Source organism: Jaculus jaculus, chromosome 4, assembly GCF_020740685.1.
Source record: "Jaculus jaculus isolate mJacJac1 chromosome 4, mJacJac1.mat.Y.cur, whole genome shotgun sequence".
Classification (NCBI taxonomy): Eukaryota; Metazoa; Chordata; class Mammalia; order Rodentia; family Dipodidae; genus Jaculus; species Jaculus jaculus.
Window position 1 is genome coordinate 152177153 of NC_059105.1, and position 25453 is coordinate 152202605.

The following is a 25453-nucleotide window of genomic DNA, read 5'->3' on the forward strand; positions in this document are numbered from 1 at the left end:
GGGCCCCAAAAGTAAAAGCAGGAATGTCCTTCGGACTACCTTTATAGTCTCGACTTTGTTACAGGTGAGTGAAGGATCTGGCTTCTCGCTGATCTCTGACCTAAAGGAGTTAGATAGATCTGTTTTTACATAAACAACCAGAACCACACCTTGGGAGGGACTTCCTTTTTCCTAAAGGTTTAAATCTGATCTTGGCTTTGTGGCTGGTTAAGCACAGCCCCAAAACGTGAAATCCTGACTGGCTTCTTCCTGAACCAGCCCCTGAGTCCACATCAGCCAACCATCTATCAGACTCACATAAGCCTGAGGATAGAGCCCACCACAATAGTATCAACAGATGCTTACCAGGTGGGCACAGCCTCATTTAAGCTGCTCACCTCTCCTGAACAACCAGGTCCCTGCTCTGGCTAGCAGCCCCTTGTCTCATTCCCACCAGGCTGAGATGAGGAAGGACCCCTGCTCCCCCATGGGCTCTCTACCCTTTCCTGCCTTCCACACTACAGGAGCTCTTTGCTCTTTCTTCTCTTTCCACCTCTTAATCTAATAAAGTCTCTCTAAATCTTACTCTCTGGTCTCTGGGTTTTAATTCTCAAAATTCATAAGACAAGGATCCAGGAATACCCCAAATTTATTGGTGCACTGGCATATTGGTGCATTGGTAAGAAACCCTACGTTCCCATTTTATAATGGTGTGTTGGCCAGAAAACTCAGAGGGAATCCTCTCTGCAACGTTCTTCTGCTTGGTAATTGGGCACTTTCTGTTTTCTCTTTCAACCTGCTTTAAAATACATACATACATAACATATATAGTATGAGAGATGGAGGCAGGTAAAGAGAGAGAGAGAGGGAGGGCACAACAGGGCCTCCAGCAGCTGCAATGAACTCCTGATACATGTGCCACCTGATCCATCCTAGGGAATTGAACCTGGCTCCTTTGGCTTTGCAGCAAGCGCTTCGAACACTCAGCCTTCTCTCCAGCCCTCTGCCTGCTTTTTAAAATGCTAACTCACAAACTGATCTGAGAGAAATTCAATTTTTTCCTGGTATTTCTGTTCTGGGTTTCTGGACTCTTTCTTAATTGGCCTCCAGAACTATCACCCAAAGGTCAGTGCAAACCAAGCTAACCTGGGAAGGAAACACCCATTAAGTACCCCATATCTCCTTTGCTTTCCTGATGTGGGAAGAGCACCTAGCTACACTTAGCATGGCTGAACTTCTGAAATTGTTTTTTCTTCTCCCTTTTGGTTGGGATCCCTTCATCGCTAGCAAAGCTGAGCGAGATGGGCCAGGTCCCAACATTGGGGCCACTAGGCGGCAAGGGGTCTGGCCTATCCCTGGGCCTGAGCTTTCTCAACAAGCTCTGGGTTGTGTGTGTGGCAGGGGCCAGGGGCCACCATGGCTCCTCAAGAGGGTGCAGAGTTCTCAGTGCCCACTTGAAGCAGAGGTAGATTTTTCCATAAACAACCTGAACCCCACGCTAGGAAGGAGTTCCCCTTCCCTAAAATTAAGGTTTAAACCTGATCCTGGCATTGTGGTTTGTTAAGCTGAGCCCTGAAATTAGAGTAGGGGTGGACCCCCTGCACCTACATGGGCATTACCTTCTCTTCCTTTCTTCTCTTAATCTAATACAGTCTTCCTAAACCTTACACTCTGCTCTGTGGATTTTATTTTATTTTTTACTTTATGAAAAAAGAATCTAGGGTGCCCCAAATTTATTGATGCATTGGTGTATTGGTGAAAAACCTCTAAATTCCAGTTTCACTGAAGATATATTATTTCTCCCTTTTTATAAGCTGTATGTTACATAAAATCATATTTTACAGACATGCAAAATAGCTCCAATTAAAATGGGATATCAGTGTTTGAAAAATTCACAGAAAAAGGTGTCAGAATGGCAGTAGAATTCATTTTCAAGCTAATGACAGACATTAGCACTGGCATTTTTATATCTTGGTTGTTGGAGTGGAATGAGGAGTGAGGGAAAATGTTGCCAGTGTAAATATTATTTTGATACTTAGAAGATTTATATATACATTTATGTTTTAAATATATATATATGTGTGTGTGTGTGTGTGTGTGTGTATGTATATATGAAACATAAATGAGTATAACACACACACATACACCCATATATATATGTCACACTCATTTATCCCCTGACCCCCGCTCCCATCACACTGGGGGCCAGCCTCAGTGGGGTCATGGTATTCACACGGTATTCATGAAGGCCTCAGTCAGCACCTGTGGGGTAGTGGGGGGAGGGGGGAACCCTGCCTCAGGGTATTCCTGCCCACTCTGTGGCTCTTATAATCTTTTTGTCCCCTTTTCTGCAATGTTCCTGGTACCATGGCAGGCCTGTCTAATTTAGTGTTGACCTCTCTGTAGCCTCTGGATTCCTTCTTTGATAGGGTTTTTTTTTGTTTGTTTGTTTCTTTGTTTTTTAGAGAGAGAGAGAAAATGGGCATGCCAAAGCCTCAGCCACTGCAATCAAACTCCAGATGCTTGTGCCATCTACTGGGCATGTGTGACCTTGCACTTGCCTCGCCTTTGTGCATCTGGCTTATGTGGGATCTGGAGAGAGATTGAACATGGATCCTTAGGCTTTGCAGGCAAGCGCTGTAACTGCTAAGCCATCTCTCCAGCCCACTGATAGGTTTTGATTGATCACTGTATCTGTCACCATTGCCCTGGTTGTCAGGCTAGCAGTAAGAGCAGTACTCATGCTGCTACTTCCTCTGCAATTTCTCCTGGGCCCTGGCAGACGTGGTAGAAGTGGTACATCTCATGGAGGGCACTCAGCTGTCTTTGTCTTACTGATGGATCTTAGTTCTCCTCTGTAAGGTTGGTGCATGACCAGACCACACAAGACCACTCTGAAGCAAAATAAAAGTTACACCCGGGAAAGACACGAGCTGCTGGACTGTCTCATGAGAGAAGAGCACAGCACCCCGGGTTTGCAAAGGTTACGCTTGATAAGGTCTTTCTGCTAGGTAGGGGTAGGGGAATGGAGGGCTTGTTTGTGAGGTTAGGTAGGGGTTTCTTCAGGGGGATTTTTCTGTTAATCACAGGATTATCATAGGGTATGTCACCAAAACAGAGGATAGGTGGTTCTTGAGATAAGGTAAACAGGAAACTGTGGCCTAGGGACAAGGGGAAGCAATGGGTCAGATGGTTTCTGAGGAGTGTAGCAGCTTGGCTCTTGTATTTTCATAGAAGGCCGCTTCTCATCTCATCACCATTTTGTCATGTGCAGCAACTCCATCATAGGACCTGAGCTGACCTAACACCTTCCATTTCCTCTGCTATCTGTGAAATAAAGCAGATTCTTCAACCAAGGTTGAGAGCAGTTTGGGTTAAAGGAGTATGAAAAGTTATTTGAGAGCCCCCACTCTTCTCCAGAAAACAGTGACTGCTTCTCTCTGTAGTCCAAGTTTCCTGACTTGGTTTCCAATACCAGATAAGAGTTCTTTCCCACTGAGCAGGCCTCATGTCCAATCAGAGAACAATTGGTTACTTGCAGAGGCTGCGTGCCACTATTGAACAAACGTGTCCTTCTTGTCCTGCTGGTTGATTTCATAGTCCGCAGGGGCCCCTGCTTATTCGGGCTGTTGGTGGCCGTGGTCCTCCAATGGTTCCCATAGGGCTTTCCAGCACTCTGAGGACCAGCCAGGGGGGAATTAATTTCCCTTTCAGCTCCAGCATGATGCTCCAACATCCTGTGACCACAGCCTGTGATATCTTCAGCAGTAGGATCTTACCTTTTAAATTTTGTTTTGTTTTGCTTTTTTATTTTATTTATTTATTTGAGTGCAACAGACAGAGAGAGAGAGAGAGGCAGAGAGAGAGAGAGAGAATGGGCGCGCCAGGGCTTCCAGCCCCTGCAAACGAACTCCAGACGCGTGCGCCCCCTTGTGCATCTGGTTAACGTGGGTCCTGGGGAATTGAACCTCAAACTGGGGTCCTTAGGCTTCACAGGCAAGCGCTTAAGCGCTAAGCCATCTCTCCAGCCCAGGATCTTACCTTTTAGCTCAGGCAAGTAATCAAGTATTTTGGTGATAGCCTACATTGTTTTAGGGACCTCATAGGTCTCCCTGGCCAACAGCTTGCTATGGGGTAGAGGGCAACCCCATTCTGGGCCTGGGATTTGCCAGCCAGAGTCCATGGTCTTAAGGTTAATCTTTTTCCTCCTTCTGTCCAGACTGCCCCCTCCCTCTGCAGTAGTGGTCAGTTTTACAACCTCTAAAATGGTGAAAAATTTTTCCTTTTTCTTTGTTTCTTCTAGAGATAATATAAGAATAAAGCTTCCCATGAATGCTTTTGATCTTTTCTTGAAAAACTAACCTATACAAATTTGGGATCCATTACATTATGCTGTGGAGAGATCATGCATTAAGCATATGGATGTCCCTCCTGATTTTGTAGGTGTTTTCCTGCCTACCAAAAAAATACTTACTAGCATCTACTTGTTACTCTTAACTTTGCTTTCTTTTGCAGATTCCTTTCCCCAGAGCTGCATTGTCTCACAAAGGATAGAAACTCAAATTTCAGTAAATTAAGACTGGCTTAAATTAAAAATTCAGTTTCTCAGTTCTACTAGCTGCATTTCCAAGGATGCACGCCACATATGATTAAGTGCCATCATCACGCAGACAGAGAGTGAACACCTGTTATTATGCGAGCGTAAGCTAGCCACTTCTAAGTCCTTTATGTATTGACAGCCTTAGAGTTTATAAGAATATGACTTCAGCTGGCTGGAGAGATGGCTTAGCAGTTAAGATGCTTGACTGAGAAGCCTAAGGACCCAGATTCAATTCCCCAGGACCCACGAAAGCCAGATGCACAAGGTGGCACATGCATCAGGGAGCTCATCTGCAGTGGCTAGAGGCTCTGGTGTGCCCATTTTCTCTCTCCCTCTCTCTGTCTCTCTCATAATAATTGTTCTATTTTGTTTTTTGGTTTTTGGGTTTTTTTTTGAGGTGGGATCTCACTCTGGCCCAGGCTGACCTGGAATGAATTATGTAGTCTCAGGGTAGCCTCAAACTCATGGCAATCCTCCTACCTCTACCTCCCGATTGCTGCAAATAATTTTTTTTAAAAAGAAAATGACTTCATAATCTGGTCAATGTCAGAGTAGGGGGAAAGCAGAAGAGAAATTAAGTATGTAAAAAAGAAGGAAGAATGGTTAAAATGAATACATATTTGTGGGGCTAGAGAAATGGCTCAGCAGGAAACAGTGCTGCTTCACAAACACACAGGCCAGACTTAGCCTTAATTCAATCCCAGCACCCATGCAAAAATCTGGGCATGGCTATACATGCCTATTACCCTAATCCTGCTGGGGGCAGAGACAAGAGAATCCCTGGGCTCACCTGTCAGCCATTCTTCCTGAAACAGCCAACTTCAAAAAAAAACTGTCTCAAATAAACAAGTGGGCACTTGAAAATACTACCCATACTTCATACAACATGCATACCAATGCCACAATACTATACACAATAAATAAGTATATAAATATTTGACCTTACTTTAAGGATAAAGATGATTCAGGAAACCATGCTGAAGCAGAATATTACTTCTTTAAAATATATATATTTGTTTATTTGTAAGCAGAGACAGATAGAGAGAATAGGTGTGCCAGGGCCTCCAGCTGCTACAAATGAACTCCAAAACCACGCGCCACTTTGTGCTTCTGGCTTTATGTGGGTACTGAAGAACTGAACCCAGTCATCAGGCTTTACAGGCAAGTGCTTTAACTGCAGAGCCATCTCTCCAGCTCGTTTCTTAAACTTTACACATACTTAAAAACATGCTAAACCCATCAATCTCATGCTGCCTTTGTGATAACCAGCTTGGGTTTTGAGGTATTATAGCTAAATCACAGAAACCTGTTTGCTGAGGTGGTGATGAAGGTTGACTGCGTTCTGTCAGCAAGTTGTATGGGGCAACTTTTGCTACTAGATTCTAGAGATCTGCCCTTGCTTGGCCCTATGCACGAGTCATAAGTAGTTTCCATTCTTGGTTTCTATTGTTCACACATAATTCCTTAACATATGCCTTGTCATCAAAAGTAAGAGAATGATTTGTGTATGTTTGCATCTAGGTCATCCTATCCATTGAGGAAGGTTACAGACTTCCGGCTCCCATGGGCTGTCCAGCTTCTCTACACCAGCTCATGCTGCACTGCTGGCAAAAGGAGAGAAACCACAGGCCTAAATTCACAGATATCGTCGGCTTCCTTGACAAGCTGATCCGCAATCCCAGTGCCCTTCACACTCTGGTGGAGGACATCCTTGTGTAAGATGCATCATGTCATCTCATTTTTTTCTGTTTGACAATTACCATTTCTTTCAGGCTACAGTCAAGAATAGCTGGTAGAGGTGGAAATTTTGCCTTGGTAACTGTCTAGTCATTGGTCTTGTATAAACCGTATTTTATTTATCAGATGAACAAATAAGTTATTGTTAAAGAAGAATATGGACTCTGAAACAAGAAAACAGCTTTCCCTTATCTCTCTTTATATCTAATCTTTTTTGTGTATTACCTTGTTTATATTTTTCACACATGGCTATTTGAAATTTATATATCTTCACTGATTCTTCTTCACCTTTATAAGTAGAATTTGTGTGCGGGGTGTGTGCAGGCCCTCTAATTTTCTTGTCCATTTTATGTCCTGCCCCCCCTATTTGAAATGACAAGCAAGACAGGGATAATTTGTGAACCAGCCATGAGCAAGGATACTTCCTGCTGCTATGATCACACCTAGCTGTTCTTCCTTTTCTCTCCTAAAACCAGAATAAGGCAGATGACAAGAAAATGAAGGTACTCATCTGCCATTTTATAACAGTCAGTAGAACTGAGAAAATCAACTCACCTTTCTGAAAAGCAATTATAAGAGTGAAAGGGAAAAAAGGGGGGGGAATTCTCATGGGTGCCTGAAAAATACTACATTTAAAATATCACTGGTGCAAATCACCAGTAAGAAGCATCTACAAAGTTCACCTTCCCGATGCACAGGACAGCCACAGGACGTGCAGGTGTCCACCTGCAGGTCACAGGTGCAAGTCAATGCAAGACAGGACAGGGGTTGTAGTGACAGGAAGGCCAAGGCCCTTCAAGGGCTATTTGAAACAGACCTGCATTCAGAGCAGAGCACATGAGAATCACTAATTGGTGGCCTCGGCAAAGTGAAACCAAGCAAGAAATTGCTAGCGATTCAGCTGCTGTTCTGACCCCCTCCCCAAAGCAGTCCTGCACAGGAAGGGAGAGGGGGAGCAGTAGGAAGGCACTTTGGATTTTGGAGGAGTTTTCAACAAGAGAATGATATGATCAGATCTGCATTTCTGAAAGATCACCCTCGTGTTGACTCGGACTGTGAAGCCCTGATAAGGAACAAGACTAGAAACAGATAGTTGTGTGTGTTCAGCAATCTAAGCTATAAAAGATCAAAGCCTAAGTAATGAAAGGGGAATAATGTGGGGTCAGGAGATAACAGCATGTGTATTATTGGACCAAAAAAAAAAAAAAAAAACCCATTGTGTCTTGTTCACTGACTGAATAAGGAAGTGAAAAACAAAGTGATATTTGTCAGTTTTCTCTTCTCAGGCAAGCCAGTGAGACGTATAATAATCACTGAGCAAGGAAGAGGGACAGGTTTGGGAGTAGAAATAAGACCATTTGGAGCCTGCTGAGTCAAAGATGCCTGTGGGCAGCTCCAGCGAGGGTGACAGCCCCTGGCTGCAGACAGAGATCTGAATATAGTCAGCCTATCCATTACAGCTGAAGGCATTGTCGTGGCTACAATAACCAATGACCACATGTGACAAATGCAAATCAACAGCAAGAAAGCAGGCATCCATCCAGAAAAGCAAGATTTAAAAGCTGATCTGGAGAACAATACCCGTGGGAGGCTGAGGAAGAGGCAACATACTGATAATGAGGAAAGCAGGGAAGATGCCGTATCATAAAAGACAAAAGAAGAGAAGGTTCCCAGGGAAATGATGCCCAAGGCTTCCCAAACCTTCAGGGAAATGCAAAGTGAAGTGTGTCCATTGGAGTTAGCACTGAAATATTCAACTGTCCCTGAGCAGGCTTTGCAAGGAGATTTTTAATAAAGTTATGTAAGCCAGCTAGCAATGCTGAGGGAGTGCGTATTAAGCCAGAACAAAAGTGCAATGCATGGTTCTAATTTTTGTTTCCAGAAACCTATTTCCAAAGGGAAAGAAAAGTAGTTAGGGGAAATGTTTCCTGGCTACTGTTTTGTTTGGATCATGTGTTGATATTGATAAGACAATCTCAGTGGAAAAGGACCATAAAATGAATCGGCCCCCATGGAAGAAGAAATTACACCAATAAACTGAAATCATTTGCTCTGGGCTTCTTGTTCTGACACACGGTTAACAGACGTCCCAGCCAGTGCCCATCTACAAAGCTGCCTAACTGTGCAGTGGCGAAAGTCCTTTTATGTATATATAAAAGTAGATAAAAGCAATTTTGTGGCTGCATTTTTGAAAATACGAATGATCATCACATCTGGAAAATATTGATGAAGGATCTCAGATGAGAAAATGACAAAGAGGAAGGACACAGAGGTCAGAGACGACACAGGGTCCTCTCTGAGGGCCAGAGCTGGATGATTTACTGCAGCAGGAGTCCCGTGGAAAGGGCATGATGGGCATGCTCTGTGGTATCCCCACCACTCACAGGCTGGAGTCAGGTGCTTTATATAAGATTGGCAGCTTGATTCAATTCTAAACTAATCTCTGGGAGACCAAATGGAAGTTTCTGTGACTGATTTGCTCCTTGTTTCTGACAAAGATGTATGTACCTACTGCTTTGGCTCAATATATGTTTGTTTGAGAAGCACAATGAACCAGAGTTTTAAGGGCATCATACCTGAATCTTACCAGCATTCTGATTTTCACAGCAACTCCAATTAGTTCCCCTCATCAGCCCCATGCCCCCCAAGACCACCCACACACCCTGTCTTTGGTGCCTGAGAACTCAGACCTTTCACGGGAAGGAGACATATGTGGTAGGTTAAAGGACAACAATATTAGCTAAGGAAGTTATAACTGGTTTTGTGCTTTTAAAAGTATGATAAGCCCCTCCAAGGGGGCTTAGAGCCCAGATGCCTGCTCTGGAATAATACTGGGTTGAAGAAACATGACACCGTGTAAACTGTCAATCTTGGCTTGTGAATGCCTGTCAAACATGCAAAGGAACCTAAGTGTGTTATCCAGTGACACTCCTGATTAAACTCTTCTTTTCCCTGGTATCACAATACCCCAATTTCTCTCACAGCTACATTGACAAAAGTCTCTATAAGTGACAGGCATGGTGGCACAGGCCTTTAATCCCAGCACTTGGGAGGGGGAGGCAGAGGTAGAAGGATTGTCAAGTTTAAGGTCATCTTGACAATACGTAGTAAATTCCAGGTCAGCCTGGGCTAGAGCAAAACCCTACCTTGAAAAACCAAAAAGAAAGAAAGAAAGAAAGAAAGAAAGAAAGAAAGAAAGAAAGAAAGAAAGAAAGAGAAAAGAACAAAAGAAAAACCACAGTCTCTAATCCACTAAATCGCCATGGTTGTCATTCCATCCTAACGGTGTTTTACCTCTCAAGAATTCACTTAAGATGCGTTCACTCTTTAAAAAAAAAAAAAAAAAAGTTTTTTTTTTAGTATTATTATTGTTATTACTATTATTGTTGTTGTTGTTGTTTGAGGCAGGGTCTCACTCTAGCTCAGGCTGACCTGGAATTCACTATGTAGACTCAGGGTGGCCTCGAACTCATGGTGATCCTCCTACCACTGCCTCCCAAGTGCTGGGATTAAAGGTGTGTGCCACCACACCTGGCCTAATATTTTCAAACATTTATTTATTTATTTATTTATTAGAAAGAGAGAGAATGGGGGTGCCAGGGCCTTCAGCCACTGCAAACAAACTCCAAATGCATTCACCACCATGTGCATCTGGCTTACATGGGTACTGGGGAATCAAACCTGGGTCTTAGGCTTTGCAGGCACATGCCTTAACCACTGAGCCATACCTCCAGCCTCTCTCTTTCTTTTGATGGATTAATAAAAGGGGAATAAATTGAGATGACAAAGAGAATGAAGAAGCCCATGCAGGCCACAGATTAATAATGTTATGGTGACATATTGGATATTTCATAAATCATATCTGCAGGCTTTTTTTTTGTTTTGAAAACCTGAGTACCTCATAGGAAGAATGTTGATTAGGGAAGGCTTCAATTATTTGGAAAGGATCTTAGTCTTTTTTATGCCATTCTTGTACTTGAGACCCTTGTGGGAAAGTTCAGTTCTGTGGGGTTTCAAACATGCTTGCTTTCCTTCTCAAAAAAGTGTATGGATGTAAGACAACTTGGCACTATTGTAAGAGTAACCAATTAAGTATAGCCAGCTAAGTATAAAAAAGAGAGTTTTTTTTAATATTTTTTTAATTTATTTATTTGAGAGCGACAGGCATAGAGAGAAAGACAGATAGAGGAGAGAGATAGAATGGGCGCGCCAGGGCTTCCAGCCTCTGCAAACGAACTCCAGACGCGTGCGCCCCCTTGTGCATCTGGCTAACGTGGGACCTGGGGAACCGAGCCTCGAACTGGGGTCCTTAGGCTTCACAGGCAAGCGCTTAACAGCTGAACCATCTCTCCAGCCCAAAAAAGAGTTTTTAAGAGTACCATCTTGGTGTAGACAGGCAACCTTCCATAGAAGCCGTTTCATAGTACCCTCACCTTCATTCATCTTACAGTGATTTTTGCAATCTGCTGTCCAAGCATTATTTCTAGCTGCTGCCTAGTGCACTAGCCTGGGAAAAGGGGGCTGGCTTGAGGCCAAGGCTCAAGGCTGTGTGCAGAGCAGCATCTGGAGCAGAACCCGCCATTTGTTCTCTCCCCCAACTGTCACCATCAACCTTGTAGCTGCTCCCAATGTCATATAAGTATCCTCCTCTATACTCCAAGGTTGTCTGGAGTCTACAGCTTCATAGTACAAAGTAGCCATCTGATGACCTTTCATCCAGCCCTGTCCACTTCCCTTACCCTGTCACAGTCCTGCACCCTCATTCCCTATCCTCTTCAGCCCTCGGGCTCTCACACCTACTGGGCAGCCACCCAGATGATGTCCCTTGGGACAAAGCTGCAAAGTAATGGGAAGTAAGGCCTCTAGGGCTAAGGGTGCCACTCAGTGATAGAACTGCTAGTTGCTAGGTTTAATCCCTAGTATTACAAAAAGAAAAAAAGAAGCAAAGGAGGAGAGGAAAGGGAGGAGAAAGAAGAAAAGGAGAAGGGGAGAAAGGGAATGACATCTCCAATCCTGCTACAGGTCACCAGCTTGTTACTGGCTAAGAATTCTTCACAGATAACGGGCTTCTTCAGCATCAGCTGAAAGACGGTGTCCAGGGACGGGCAGCGCTTGCCCCGATGGGCAGTGCTGGCATATAATAGTCAGTGGGCTCAGAAATCATGTTCTGCCCAAGCCAAAGCATCCTCATGACAATTCTTACTACGCACGGGGCCATTGCTCAGGCTCTTGTAAAAGTTAAGTTCTTAGAAATCCCTTAGTACATACAAGCGTATAGCTGAACTTCCAAGCAGTTGGTTTTCAGTAAAGATGCGAACAATGAAGAAAGAGAAACATGCCAATGCCATAATTAAGAGTCTCTGCTTTAGAGAACAGGGAGAAAGGTTCTAAGACTGAATGGTACTAACTTCCTTAATTCAGTTAAAAACTCATGAATAGCGCCCAGCATGGTTGCACACGCCTTTAATCCCAGCATTCGGGATGCAGAGGTAGGAGGACCAACGTGAGTTCGAGGCCACCCTGAGACTACAAAGTGAATTCCAGGTCAGCCTACAGTGAAGCCCTAACTCAGAAAAAGAAAACTCACCAATAATGCTATCTTATGGGCACAATAACTTTCAACAATTTGATATAAAAATTTCAGTTTCAAAATATTTTACTCAGTGCCACCTGAGTAACGTATAATGAACACTTGCAAAATCATTTACGTCCATATGTAAGCCAAGGACATGATGGTTTGTTTTGCTTTTTTGTTGCTAGAAATTTTATTGATGTTTCTATGATACAGAAATAACTACATGGCCAAAACCAGTGCTGAAATTGAGTGATAATCAGCTTTGTGGACAGAAGATAGACTATGAAACATTGATCAGAAGATGTGAAACTCCTACATCCCATTACAAAATCTAAACTGAATTCACACGTGTTAAAGATATCACAAGTCATTTCAATGCCTGTAGTAATGCCGACACATCATTCTCACAAGGGCTATGACAGTGACAACCACTGCCACTGTTGAGAGTGTGCTGTGTGCCCTTCACTGTCTATACGCAGCTTTTGTCACCTCTTCTTTTATCACCACTATTAATGCATTAGGGCTCTCTAGAGGAACAGAACTGGTAGAATGAATTATATTAAAAAGGGAATTTATTGGATTAGTTTATGGCAGCCCATAGCAGTTACAGACCCAAGAATCAAGGAACCCGGAAGCTGCTCAGTCCAAGTGGCCAGATGCCTCAGCAGTCCCCATCCGCACTGAAGGCCTGTGGCTTCCTGAGGAACCGCTCAGTTTCTATCCATGTGGGTCTTCAGTTTGCACTGGTCATCAATCCGCACTGGAAGGCAGCAAGCAGCTCAGCTGGCCAAGTGGAAGGGAGGGGCTCTTTTCCCCCAGAGCTTCCTTATATCAAGTCCCCCTCTGAGAGGGGCCACCCGCTCTGGGGAAGGGCTCACTCTTGGGGAAGGACTTGCTCCCTCAGTTAATCCTTTGTGGAAGCAAGCTCAGAGACCCACCCAAAGGGGATGTCTATGGATTAATAAACAGATCAAGTTGGCAACACCTTAACCATCACAACTAATGTTCCCATCCCTCAGATAAAGAAATAAAGAAGAAAAGAGGATAAACCTGGCATGGTGGCACACGCTTTTAATCCCAACACTCAGGGGGCAGAGGTAGGAGGATCACCATGAGTTTGAGGCCACCCTGAGACTACATAGTGAATTCCAGAATTCCAGGTCAGCCTGGGCTAGAGTGAGACCCTACCTCAAAAAAAAAAAAAAAAAAAAAAGGCTAAATTTGACAAAGCTATCCAAGTAATCAGTAGATTAGCGGCACTGTTCACCACCTCTGAAACCCTTGTTCTTTCCCCACTCCACAGAACAAAATTACACAAAATAGCAAGATGCTTTCCAGCACATCGCTGGTTCAGAAATGTGGCTATAAAAAAAGAAAGTGGGCTGGAGAGATGGCTTAGTGGTTAAGGTGCATGGCTGCGAAGGTTCGATTCTCCAGGTCCCACATAAGCCAGATGCTCATTGTGGCACATGCGTCTGGAGTTTGTTTGCAGTGGCTAGAAGCCCTGGTGTGCCATTCTCTCTCTCTCTCTCTCTCTCTCTCTCTCTCTCTCTCTCTCTCTCTGTGTGTGTGTGTGTGTGCGTGTGTAATAAATAAATAATAAAAAGGTGCATTTTTGAAAACATTCCTAGCTTATGCTTTCTTGCATTTTATTTATATTATATATTTTATTTTTTTATTTGAAAGAGAGAGACAAGGAGGGGAAAAGGCAGATAGAGAGAAAGAATGGGTGTACCAGGGCCCCTAGCCACTGCAAAACCAAGTGCAGACACATGCACACCCTTGTGCATCTGGTTTACATGGGCACTGGGAAATCAAACCTGGGTCCTTAGGCTTTGCAGGCAAGTGCCTTAACTGCTAAGCCACCTCCCCAGCCCAGGTGGATTTTTTTTGTCTTTCCAGTTAAATTTTTCTCTGTACTAAATAAGGCTTCAGAGATGGAATGTATCAAATCTCCTACATTTTTTTTTTTTTTTTTTTGAGTACCGCAGTGTGCTGGGTCCCGCTGAGTCAGTATGAGTGTGCAGAGTATACCTCACTCATGGGGGTAAGTTGCAAATACACGGTCCATGTGTCCTCCGACATTCTCCCAAAATGCCCAGAGGAACATTAGCTAAAAACAGATGTAACTACGACAATATAAAGAAATCAGGAAAATATGGCAGGAGTGTAGCTTCAGAATTCCATCCCCGGGCATTTCTGTAGATTGAATTGTTCCTGGTTCTGGAAAATCCATGCCTTGCTGCTCTCTGCCTGCTCTGGCACACGTTGCCAATCTTCATAGCACTTGCCCGTGGAGCACGGACTGCCTTGCCACCCTTCTCATGACCATGTGTTTTCCCATGTGTATTGCTTGTTATTGAAGCCCCATGATATCCAGTGAATTATTATGCTGGCTGTAGGGACCATATGCTGGGTACTTAGAATTGTAGGAGATTTTTTTAAAAGATATTAGTCCTTTCTTCTATCTCTCCCTACAAATGTTCAAGCACATTTATAATTTTATTTATTTTTTATTTTTATTTATTATTATTATTATTTTGGTTTTTCGAGGTAGGGTCTCTTTCTGGTCCAGGCTTACCTGGAATTAACTATGTAGTCTCAAGGTGGCCTCTAACTCATGGAGATCCACCTACTTCTGCCTCCCGAGTGCTGGGATTAAAGGCGTGCGCCACCACGCCCGGTTTATATTAGAATATTATTGTGTCACTCGACTGAGTAGTGAGAAGCATCGTCCCGGATTCATGAGATAAGAAAGTGGTAATATTGAATACAGTGAATGTTGCTGCTGTGGCTTTAGGGGTTTTATTTGTTTTGTTTTTGTTTTCTGCATATCAACAATTGTAGACTGTTGCCAGAAAGCTTGAGAAAGTTGATAGGTCACTAAGCATCAACATATACACTATTACAGGTCATTCAGGGACTGCTAAAACATGAAAATTGTTGATATAAATGTGAAAAACAGACAACACAAACTAGAACAGACTCTATCTGTAGGGATTTCTAGTGATACATAAATAACAGTGAGGGGCAAAGTAGAAAGTAAGGGGAAGAAAGCTTTAAGCTTTTTTTTTTTAATATAAAAACATCTGATGGCTTTATATTATGACAGAATTTTACTTAGAATAGTGTTTCTTATAGAAGAACATCTCTTGAAGCGAAGCCCTCATTTTAATTATGTGTGTATGTGTGTGGAGGTGCGTGCTACAGTGTGCATGTGGAGGTCAGAGAACTCCAAGCTGTCTGTGCTCTTCTTCCTCCTTATTTGAGACAAGGTGTTACTGGAAATGAATGCCATCGTCACTTCCCCTGCAGCTTTGGGTTCTCTTGACTCTGCTTCCCTCACTCACGGGGACCACAGACATATGTTCCACTTTGTGTCTGGTATTACATGGGAGCTGGTGAATTGAACTCGGATCAGTAGGCTTTGCAAGCAAGTGCCTTTAACTGTTGAGCTTTTCCCCAGCCCTCTCATCACTTTTTTGGTTTTTTTTTTTTTTTTTTCAAGGTAGGGTCTCACTCTAGCACAACCTGACCTGGAATTCACTATGGAGTCTCAGGGTGGCCTCAAACTCATAGTAATCCTCCAACCTCTGCCTGCCGAGTGCTGGGATTAAAGGCGTGCGCCACCACACCTGGCCCTCTCATCACTTTTAATAGTAATGTCACTGTATCATATTTCCTGAATTATACTCATATGGTGAACACAACATGTAACCCTTTTAAGGATAAAAATCCTTCTTTTTAAGGTCAGTGTTATTATCTGTTAATTGCCTAAAGATGTTCTTGTTTCATTACTTTCTCATTGCTGAGAAAAATACCCAACCAGCACATTTTATGGGAGGAAAAGGGCCTAATTCAGCTTTGGGTTTCACAGAGTAGAGAGTCCATCATGGCCAGTAGGACAAGGCAGGCTGGACTGAGAAACCAAGGTCACAATGTCACACTGCTAAATAGGAAACCAAGAGAACAGCACCTTGGGGCCTCAGCTGTAACACCTCATGATCCCATCCCCCTGACACAAGTCCTCCAAGGAAAGCTGGACTCCTAAAGGTTCTGCAATGTTCCTGAGCAGTACCACCAGCTGGGGAGTAAGTATTAAAACACATGAGTTTATGGAAGGCATTTTATTTTGAAACCAATACCCTCCTGAATTTAAAAGATAGTACTATTGTGAACTCAAAGGCTCATTAAAACAAAAAGTCTTGGCTCTATCAGAGCTACTCATTTGTAGATATTTAGATATTTTGACAAAATATTTTTATTTCCTATTAAACTGGACTATTACCTGTTAGAGCTACACTCCAGCTCTCTCTCTAATCTAAATTGGCCATTATTTGTACTTGAAACTTCCTACTTCTACCCCTTCCTGGTTTCCCCCCACCCATCAGGAAAAAGTAGACTTTTGAGCTTTTGTTCTACAATTTACAAATTTTGTTGTTTTCTGTCTTACTTTCTTTCTTTGTCTTTTGAGGTAGATTTTAACTCTATCGCCCAGGCTGGCCTAGATCTCGGAGTACAACCCAAGCTGGCTTCAAAATCACAGTAATACTCCACTGTCAGCCTCCTGAGTGGTGAGGTTCCAGGTATGATCCACCACATCCAGCCAAAATTATGCACTTGTAAAAATATGAGCTGCTGGCTTCACTGTAAAGACATTTCTCATGAGCAGTCCCACTAATCAACAAGTAACAGCAATTTCTACATACTCAGCAAATGGAAGACTGAATTTATTGTTGTACATGTTTGATAAGAAAGGGCATTTATTGTTTATTAGGCAATGTTCAAGAAAATTCATGTGACGATGATAACACCCAGCCCTCAAAGCTAGAATATAGAAGCATTTTCAGCTTCGTTATAAGATAAGGTGAAAGAAAAGTGACTGTGTGGCAGCTATGAACAATGAGGGCCCCTGACCTTACTAAATCAACTCCTAGTGCGGCTGTGGAAAGGCTGGAGAGTAACTAGGTTACTGAAGATTGTGGAGAGAAGGGAAAATTATAATATTGAAGCATTCTGGGAGAAAATCATGAATACTTTTCGACTGGGAAATAGGCCATTTCAGTCATATAGTTAACAGGATGTCCCTCCACTGTCTTTCTATATTAATAGCACAAAATTAGCCACTGGAAGAGTTGTTCCAGTGGTAGCTCAGGGGAGGCAAGGGAAATCATCTCAATCTGTCTGTGCATCAAGAAAGGCATAAGAGGGCTGGAGACATGGCTCAATGGTAAAGACATTTGCCTACAAAGTCTAAAGACCCAGGTTCCATGCCCCAGTACCCATGTAAAGCCAGTGGCACAAAGTGGCGTATGTGTCTAGAGTTGCTTTGCAGTGGCTAGGAACTCTGATGCGCTCTCTCTCTCTTTCTCTCACACTGAATCAAATATATATGTGTATATATATATACACACAGACACACACACACACATATATTTTCCGAGGTAGAGTCTCACTCTAGCCCAGGCTGACCTGGAATTCACTATGTAGTCTCAGGCTGGCCTCAAACTCACAGCTATCCTCCTACTTCTTTCTCCCAAGTGCTGGGATTAAAGTCATGCACTACCATGGCCAGCTATTAACATATATATTTTTTAAGCACATAGGATGTGTATGCCTTTAATTCCAACAATCAGGAGGCAGAGGTAGGAGGATCACCATGAGTTCAAGGCCACCCTGAGACTACATAGTAAATTCCAGGTCAGCCTGGGCTACAGTGAGACCCTACCTCAAAAAAAAAGTGGGGGGAGGGACATAGGACCTAGGGAGGGTAGTGTATGTCAAACATCCTCGCAACCTAGAGGCAGAAGCAGGAGGATCATGGTATTGAGACCTGCCTGGGCTACATAGTGAAATCCTGCTTCAAGCAAGCAGATAAAACCCAAAATAAACAAAAAACAGAAAGAAAGGCATAAAATTCCAGAAGGAAAATTACTTAAACATATGCTTTTCCTTTCATTCAGTTGTTAAAAAATTCTTTGACAAGTAATTAAAGTTATAAAAACCAAATTGTTTTAAGATAAGACATTCAAATTTCTAACCCATGGTTTAATTTATGGTAATAATCAAAAAGGGCATGCTATTCTTTTGACATTTAAAATTAGCCTGTAAAGTACAGCAGTATTCCCTAAAATATATACCAAAGAAACTGACCAAATAACTTAAGAAACCTATTCATAAGCTATTTTGAAGTCTTTGAAATATTCAAAATATATGTCAGAGTATTGGAGATTTTGAGAAATGTTACAATTTCAAAAAAAAAAATTTTTTTAACTATTATACAACTTCTATAAATACAGAAATATACTATGATCATATTCTCCTCTCACTACCTTCCCTTTTCCCCCTCCCAAACTCCCCTCTGCTAACTCCCTCCTCCCTTCCAACTAGTCTCTCTCCTATTTTGATGCCATCATTTTTACCCTCTTATTATGCAAATCTTGTGCATGTAGTGTCAGCTACTGTAGGGTCATGAATATCAAGGCCCCTTTGTGTCTGAATGACAACATTCTGTGCACTCCTCCCCTTCCTCTGGCTCCTTCCTTTGCACCACCTCTTCTGTAATGGTCCCTGAGCCTTGGAGGGTGTGATGGAGATGTTTCACTTAGTGCTGAACACTCCACTCCACTCTCACTACTCAGCACTACAGTGTGTGTTTTACGTCACCACAGTAGTCACTCTATCTAAAAAGAGAAGTTTCTCTAACCAAAAGTGAGAATAACATTAAAATATGGGCATAAGCAATAAGTGCTTGGAAGGCAGTGTGGTGGACATAATATATGCATCTAACAAGACGTCAGTAGTTGTTACTCTGCTAGGACATATGACCTTTTTACATGTGTTTGCCATGGAGACTCTTATTTAGTATTTCTTACATGAATTTTGTTTTTGTTTTTTCAAAGTAGGGTCTTGTTCTAGCACAGGCTGACCTGGAATTCACTATATAGTCTCAGGGTGACCTCGAACTCATGGTGATCCTCCTACCTATGACTCCCGAGTGCTGGAATCACCATGTCTGGCTCATGCATGAATTTTTATTTGGTAATATTTATTAATATGAACATCTCAAAGAAACTTGGAAAAAATATAGGAACAATTCAAGTATTTGTTGCTAGATATTATGAGAACTTTTCAACTTTTGTACATGATTGATCTTTGGCTTGTTTCAGACTATGAGTCATTCTGATATTAACTAGAATGAAATGGCCCACTGTCAAACAGCGTTGTAACTTGTCATGTAGGAGAAAAGAATACCATTTTGCTCTACCAGTAGAGCTGAGTAGGAGAAAGAAACAAAGAACTCACTGTTAAGGGGACGAACACTCAATCCATACTGCAGTGCAATGACAGTGTACACATTTAATGTAGGCAAACTCCAACTACATACGAAGAGCAAAACCTTTGGTTTTCCTGACATTCCTACTCACTCTCTTCTCCACTGTCAACTAGAACCCAGTTTAGAAAAATAAAAGGTCAATGTGTGAAAGAAAAACAAAGAAATGATTTATAAGCCGTTTTTAGGGACTTCATCCTGAATTCCATGAAAGCTCATTACAGAGTCTTTAGATGGTAAACCAGATGTACAGTTGATTCTCAAAACCTTTAAGGGGCATGTAAAGGAGTAATTTTTATTATTAGGGATTTCAACTACTTTTTACTACATTTACTAATGCACACACCACATAAATATTGGCATAACATTACCAGAGTTAAATAGCATGTATAAACACTTCCATGTCACTGTGGAGAAATTATTAACTTAGTGGAGTTTAATCAAGTGTTTTTACATATTAAGCAGATTCTAGTTACAGCTTAAATAGTTAAACTATGTATGGTGAAAACATCATGATGAAATACTTCAAATATTTATACAGAAACTATGTCTGTACAGACTCTTTCATCTTTTCATTATGAAAATTTAAAAGCAAAGTAAATGAGAGTTGGAATTTCAGTATTCTAATAAAATAATGATTCACTTCTAATAAGAACATTTTTCATTATTTAGGAAACATCTGACTCAGATCATAAATATTTTTTATAATGACAGTTACCATTTTATTAGTTAATATAAGTTGTGGATCTAAGAACTTTCAAATGATACATTTATTATCTTAGAGAGCTAATAAGGTTTCCATTAACATAAAATCCCTTTTCCTACCAAACATTTTATAAAATATACAAAATATTTTGGCAGTAATTTTCATGTATTTCTGTAATGAGAATAATACAGTTTATGGTCAAAATAACTTAAATTCACAAGTCTGAGTTATTTTTTTACTACACTTTCTAAAATTAATTTCATTTTATTCCTTTTGAGTTTACATAGCATATATATATATATATATATGTATATATATATATAATGTTACATATAACATATATATGTTGTATCATATATACTATATACAGTATATAAAATGTATAGTAATATAATATAGATAAATATGTGTATATGCACAATGCACACACATCCTAGTCTTTCAAAATAATACCTTTATATTATTTTTATGTTTATACTACAAAAATACTTCTGACCAGGAAGTTTAGTTTAGAAACTCAAGGAAGATTGCTGCATTACTATCTTAAACTCCAGGGACAGGGAGGTGACTGAGTGAGTAAAAGTACCTGCTATGCAAACTGGGTGACCTGGGTCCTTCTCCATCACACCCACATAAATCCACATAAGACAGCACGCATCTGTAACCTTAGTGCACTGATGGCGACAAAGGACGTTCAGGCAAGTAGCTCATGGGCAAGCTGCTAAACACAGAAACAAGCAAGAGACCCCGCTTCCAACAAGGGAGAACCCGAGGACCAGTGCTGGAGTTCACCCTCTGGTCTTCACACATGTGCACACACCGGAAGGAACACACATTCCCACCCAAGGGGAAAAATGTATGTAGGTCATATTGGTACAGCTGAGTTCTATGACATGAATCATTACCTTTACAACACATAACAAATTCTTGTCAAGTATTTATGAACAAGTGCAGAGTTACTCAATGAATGCAGCATCAAAAAGAGAGGTGTCCCAGCAACTGTGGGACTGGGGCAACAATATGGTCTTGTAGCTGGCAAGACATGGGACAAAAGTGATAGGCTTGGGCTAGTTCTTCTCTTGCAGGAACACTGGGAGGGCCAGCCGTCAATGTTTCGATAGAGAAAGAGAGTAAAAAGAATGTAGCCCAGTGCGAGTTTCCTCAAGATCTATCAAGTGCAGTACCCCATAGTGGCAAAAAGCAGAAAAGGATAACAGAAATAACTGATTTGATAAATAAAAGATTTTTTTCAAGCCATTGGTTGCATTAGATGGAAAACTAGAGTTTATGTAAGGGAAGACAAAATGGAAGATGTAAGAATATTCCAAAAAGGAAAAAGAAAATCGAGCAATTCCTAATTTACCTTGCTTTTAACTGCTGTGTGTTTCACTCCCTCCTAGGGTGCCCGAGGCCCCAGGTGAAATTCCTGAATACCCTTTGTTTGTCACAGTTGGGGACTGGCTGGATTCTATCAAGATGGGGCAGTATAAGACTAACTTCATGGCAGCAGGTTTTACAACATTTGACCTGATTTCAAGAATGAGCATTGAGTGAGTGTAATAGGCTCATTACTGCAATTAGATATGCTGCTCAGGGGCTTAAACATTCCAGTATTGTATGACGAACATCTTCCCTAGAGTTGCTATGCCATTCATACCATTTCTAATTATCATGCGAGTGGAAGCTGGACATTACATTTTTAACTACTACCATTTACATGAATAGATGTAGATATGTTTATGTTTAAACACAGATATCTTTTAAGATAGTTTAAGTGTTCATAAAATGCATATTGCTCTTGTTCACCTTATAGACATTACATCAACATAGTTTATGCTGGTGAATTGTTGCTCATATATTCTAATGATGCAAAATCCATTCCGATTACCTTCAAGCAATCAATACAATACTATCATGTACTTCATAGCTCCCCCATGCATTATAGTGGGCAGCCATTCTCTATTGTCTCAAAGATCTTCCTTTGCCTATGTGAAGTCAGGATAAGCAACATGTGGATTATAAATACTAAAATAGCTGGGGAGATTGTTCAGGGTTTAAAGACACTTGCTTGTAAAGCCTACTCACAAAGATTCAATTCCAAAACCACCTACAAACTATCCACACAAGCCAGACATTAGAAAGTGGCACAAGTGTCTGGCATTTGTTTACAATGGCAAAAAGGCCCTGGCATACCCTTACACACACACACACACACACACACACACACACACACACACACACAAACACATACACACAGAGAGAAATAAATAAATATTACCAAAAATACTAAAACAATTGGATGGAGCCACATGAAAGTACCATTGCTTTAAGACAGCAATAGTCATATATGTGGCTCAAAATAATAGGATTCACTTCAGGTTTTTAAAAGGCTGTGAGTATTTGGATGGGGTCAACATTATACTCAGGCTTCCATGCCCACCTTGTGAAGTGACTTGCAAATTCATATGGCCATTTAAATTATATGTAGTTTAGACCTAAAATATTAAAATACTTCTTCTGGATATGGTATATTAATTTATTATTTTAAGATCAAATTCATACTCTTATCAAGCCAGAGAAAAGAAAATGCAATGTTCATGTTATTCGTTTATATGTGCTTCATAATTAAAATGCACAAGTTTTGACAAATATGACTGGATGCATATTTAACACATTGAAGATATTTTTTCATTGTATTTACCAAGCCTAATTATCCATATTCTCTCTTTGTCTCTCATTCTGTCAGTGACATTAGGAGAATTGGAGTCATACTCATTGGACACCAGAGACGGATAGTCAGCAGCATACAGACCTTACGTTTACATATGATGCACATACAGGAGAAAGGATTTCATGTATGAAAGTACTCCAAGAACCTGTGTTTTGTGCCTCAGAATTTCTAAAATGAAAGATCTCCTCTCTACTACCCTCTCTTCTGATTCTTCAAACATCCCTTCACTAACCACAGTCTCCTGTTCAGACTATGGCTGCACACCTCATGTTTATGCTTCCTGCCTGGATTTCAATATCATGCTCCATAGATCCTCTCTGAATAACCTGCAAATAAAACCCTGGCCCACCGCAGATTGTCGCTACACAATGATAAATAACTCAGCATGGATGTGGAACTTTGTATACAAATATTTGGGAAATGTTCATGGACTCTATCTAAAGGAATTTGTCCAGGTGTGACTTCCTTAATGATATGCGTAGAGCTTGATGGTAGATGAAGAAGAAATAGTTGACCATTCGTTCATGTTTTGTGATTCCAAACTGACATGAATATTTATTTTAGCTAGTTTTGCTCAACTCTATGGGTTGTATTGTTGCTTTTTTTTTTTTTTTAAATAACTTAACTGTTGGTGCCTGATGTTGTTAGAATGATTTGCAGAACTGACCAATGATTCCATATAGTGCATTCTTGTCAGGTGTGACTATGGTGAGAAGGGGGTTATCGGGGAGGGAGAGGGAGAAAAAAAATACTGTGCTTTTAAATCTAAAGCTGGTTTGTCTATATTTTTAATTAAATTTATAGGGTTCTACACATTTCATAGTAGGTTGTAGTATAGAGGCTTTTCCCCCTCTAATTTTTTTTACTAACTATAGTGTATATCTCCAATATATTACAAAGATCACCTGTGGAAAGACCAAGATTCCATTGCTCTAATGGCTTTCATATACTGAAGCATGGAATAAACTATGTCTGTTCCCTTTATTCATCTTCATGAGTTGAAAAAGTTACTATCAAAGCATTGAGAAAATTCATTGTTTGCAGTAGAATTGTTCTGAAGGAAAGATCTAAAACTAGCTTTAGATCTAATGGGAAGTTGTTATCCTAATTGAAACAGAATTTTATGATAGCTATATGGTGGCTTAAGATAATAAACACAACTAGTTTACTAATAACTGTTATATTTTTCAAGGTTAAGCATTCCAATGTATTGTTTGCAAAATAAGTTACATAAACATGCTGAGTTGTTTCCAAATTTGCGAAGAAATTAGTATAAATACTGCAAACAGAATATAAATAGATCTTATATTTCAGCATATATGTATGTATTATGTATAAACTTTGGTGCATAATAGTCACATAAAAATATGAACACATCTAAGGTGTGTTGACATAATCTTCTCTGAAGCTTACAACAAAAAAGCAAATGTATTTTTTGGTGAATTAAACTGTCAGCTTATCAAAATAGTGCTGTCTTATGAACAAATTAAATTATAAGATCAACTGCTTCCTGTGTAATGCCAAAAGTGACTGCCATATTAAGCAGAAGAATAAGGAGAGTTTGTTGAGGACTTGGAAAAACTGCAGAGCAGTTATTTAAAGGTACTGATTAAATGAGTCAGTTGTATTTGATGTCAGAGGTGAAGGCACCCTACCCACATTCACAAATTCCTGCATAAGCTACATTTGGTGTGTATGGCAGTGGTGTTACTTAAATTTAAGGATCCTCACTTTTCAGTTTTCCTTATTTGAAGATATTTTGATTATTCTGTTCCACTATATTCTTCCAAGTATTTTCTTTTGCTGATTTATGTCCTGGTTTTTGCCTAATACAGCTAAATAAGCTAAATATTTCTCATCTCAAAATACATGTACAGGGCCAGAAGGAAGTCTTTTGAGTATTCCTTAAGCATACTGAAAAAGTGGGGAATTCATCACTTTTTAAGTAAGTGTGTCACACATCGCTAGCAATATTCTCGAGTCATCCACCTGCGTAATCATGTATCATTCAGAGACTATCTGCAGTTTACTTGATACATTTACACGAATCTGGATATATTTAGAGGAAATATAAAGTGTCCATATTTATCTGTCTTTAACTATATATTAAATAAGAACAGATTAAATTTATTAATCATATATATTTATTTTTATAATACAACAAAAGGTATTTGGAAAATAAGAAATAGAATATGGTCCTTCAAACGACACTGTCAACAACATCTGTATACCTTGATGAAATAAATTCTATTATATACTTAATGTTCTATGGGATGAACATTCAGTGCAAGATTAAAAATATGTTAGAGTATTTTTCTCTCAAAATTCTGATGATATTCTTTTTCTGGTTAATTGGTGGTATTCATTTCTTTTTCTTCCCTGATTTCTTCTTATGTTATTAGAAAATTTTGGTTTTATTTTATATTTCACTCCATATTCTTTTCCAAATTTCTTTCAAATTATATTTATATTTTACAGAGCTATAGGCATGATAATGTTAAGTATAATTCTGCACTTCATCATGAATAGAACAAGGCTGCAATGTATGTGGAATTAAACAGAAACATTAAAATATAGGTATATCTATTTCTTTACAGCCTGCCAATCACAGGTATATTACTATATTCAGAAATACCAATAGTTAAAATTACAAATTCATTTGAGATTTTACATGAAACATCTTGTGATTTACTGGTGCACATATTTAATAACTAAACCCATTTATTACAAGCTATCATAAAACTTACACTAAGACAAATTACACTAAACTTACACTAAAACAAATGAGTAAC

General features: G+C 40.4%; 1 protein-coding gene across 2 annotated transcripts in view; it reads left to right on the top strand.

The window, feature by feature from the left end:
• Positions 1-23252, top strand: part of Epha6 (EPH receptor A6) — a 1036261-nt gene extending 1013009 nt beyond the window's left edge. For both annotated transcript variants that reach the window (XM_004663307.2, XM_004663308.3), the window contains 3 exons: positions 6101-6294; positions 21331-21480; positions 22677-23252. In XM_004663307.2, coding sequence (XP_004663364.1) covers positions 6101-6294; positions 21331-21480; positions 22677-22791 — 459 coding nt within the window. In that variant the 3' untranslated portion in view covers positions 22792-23252. The remainder of the gene's footprint in view (positions 1-6100; positions 6295-21330; positions 21481-22676) is intronic.
• The last annotated feature ends 2201 nt before the right edge of the window (positions 23253-25453 follow it).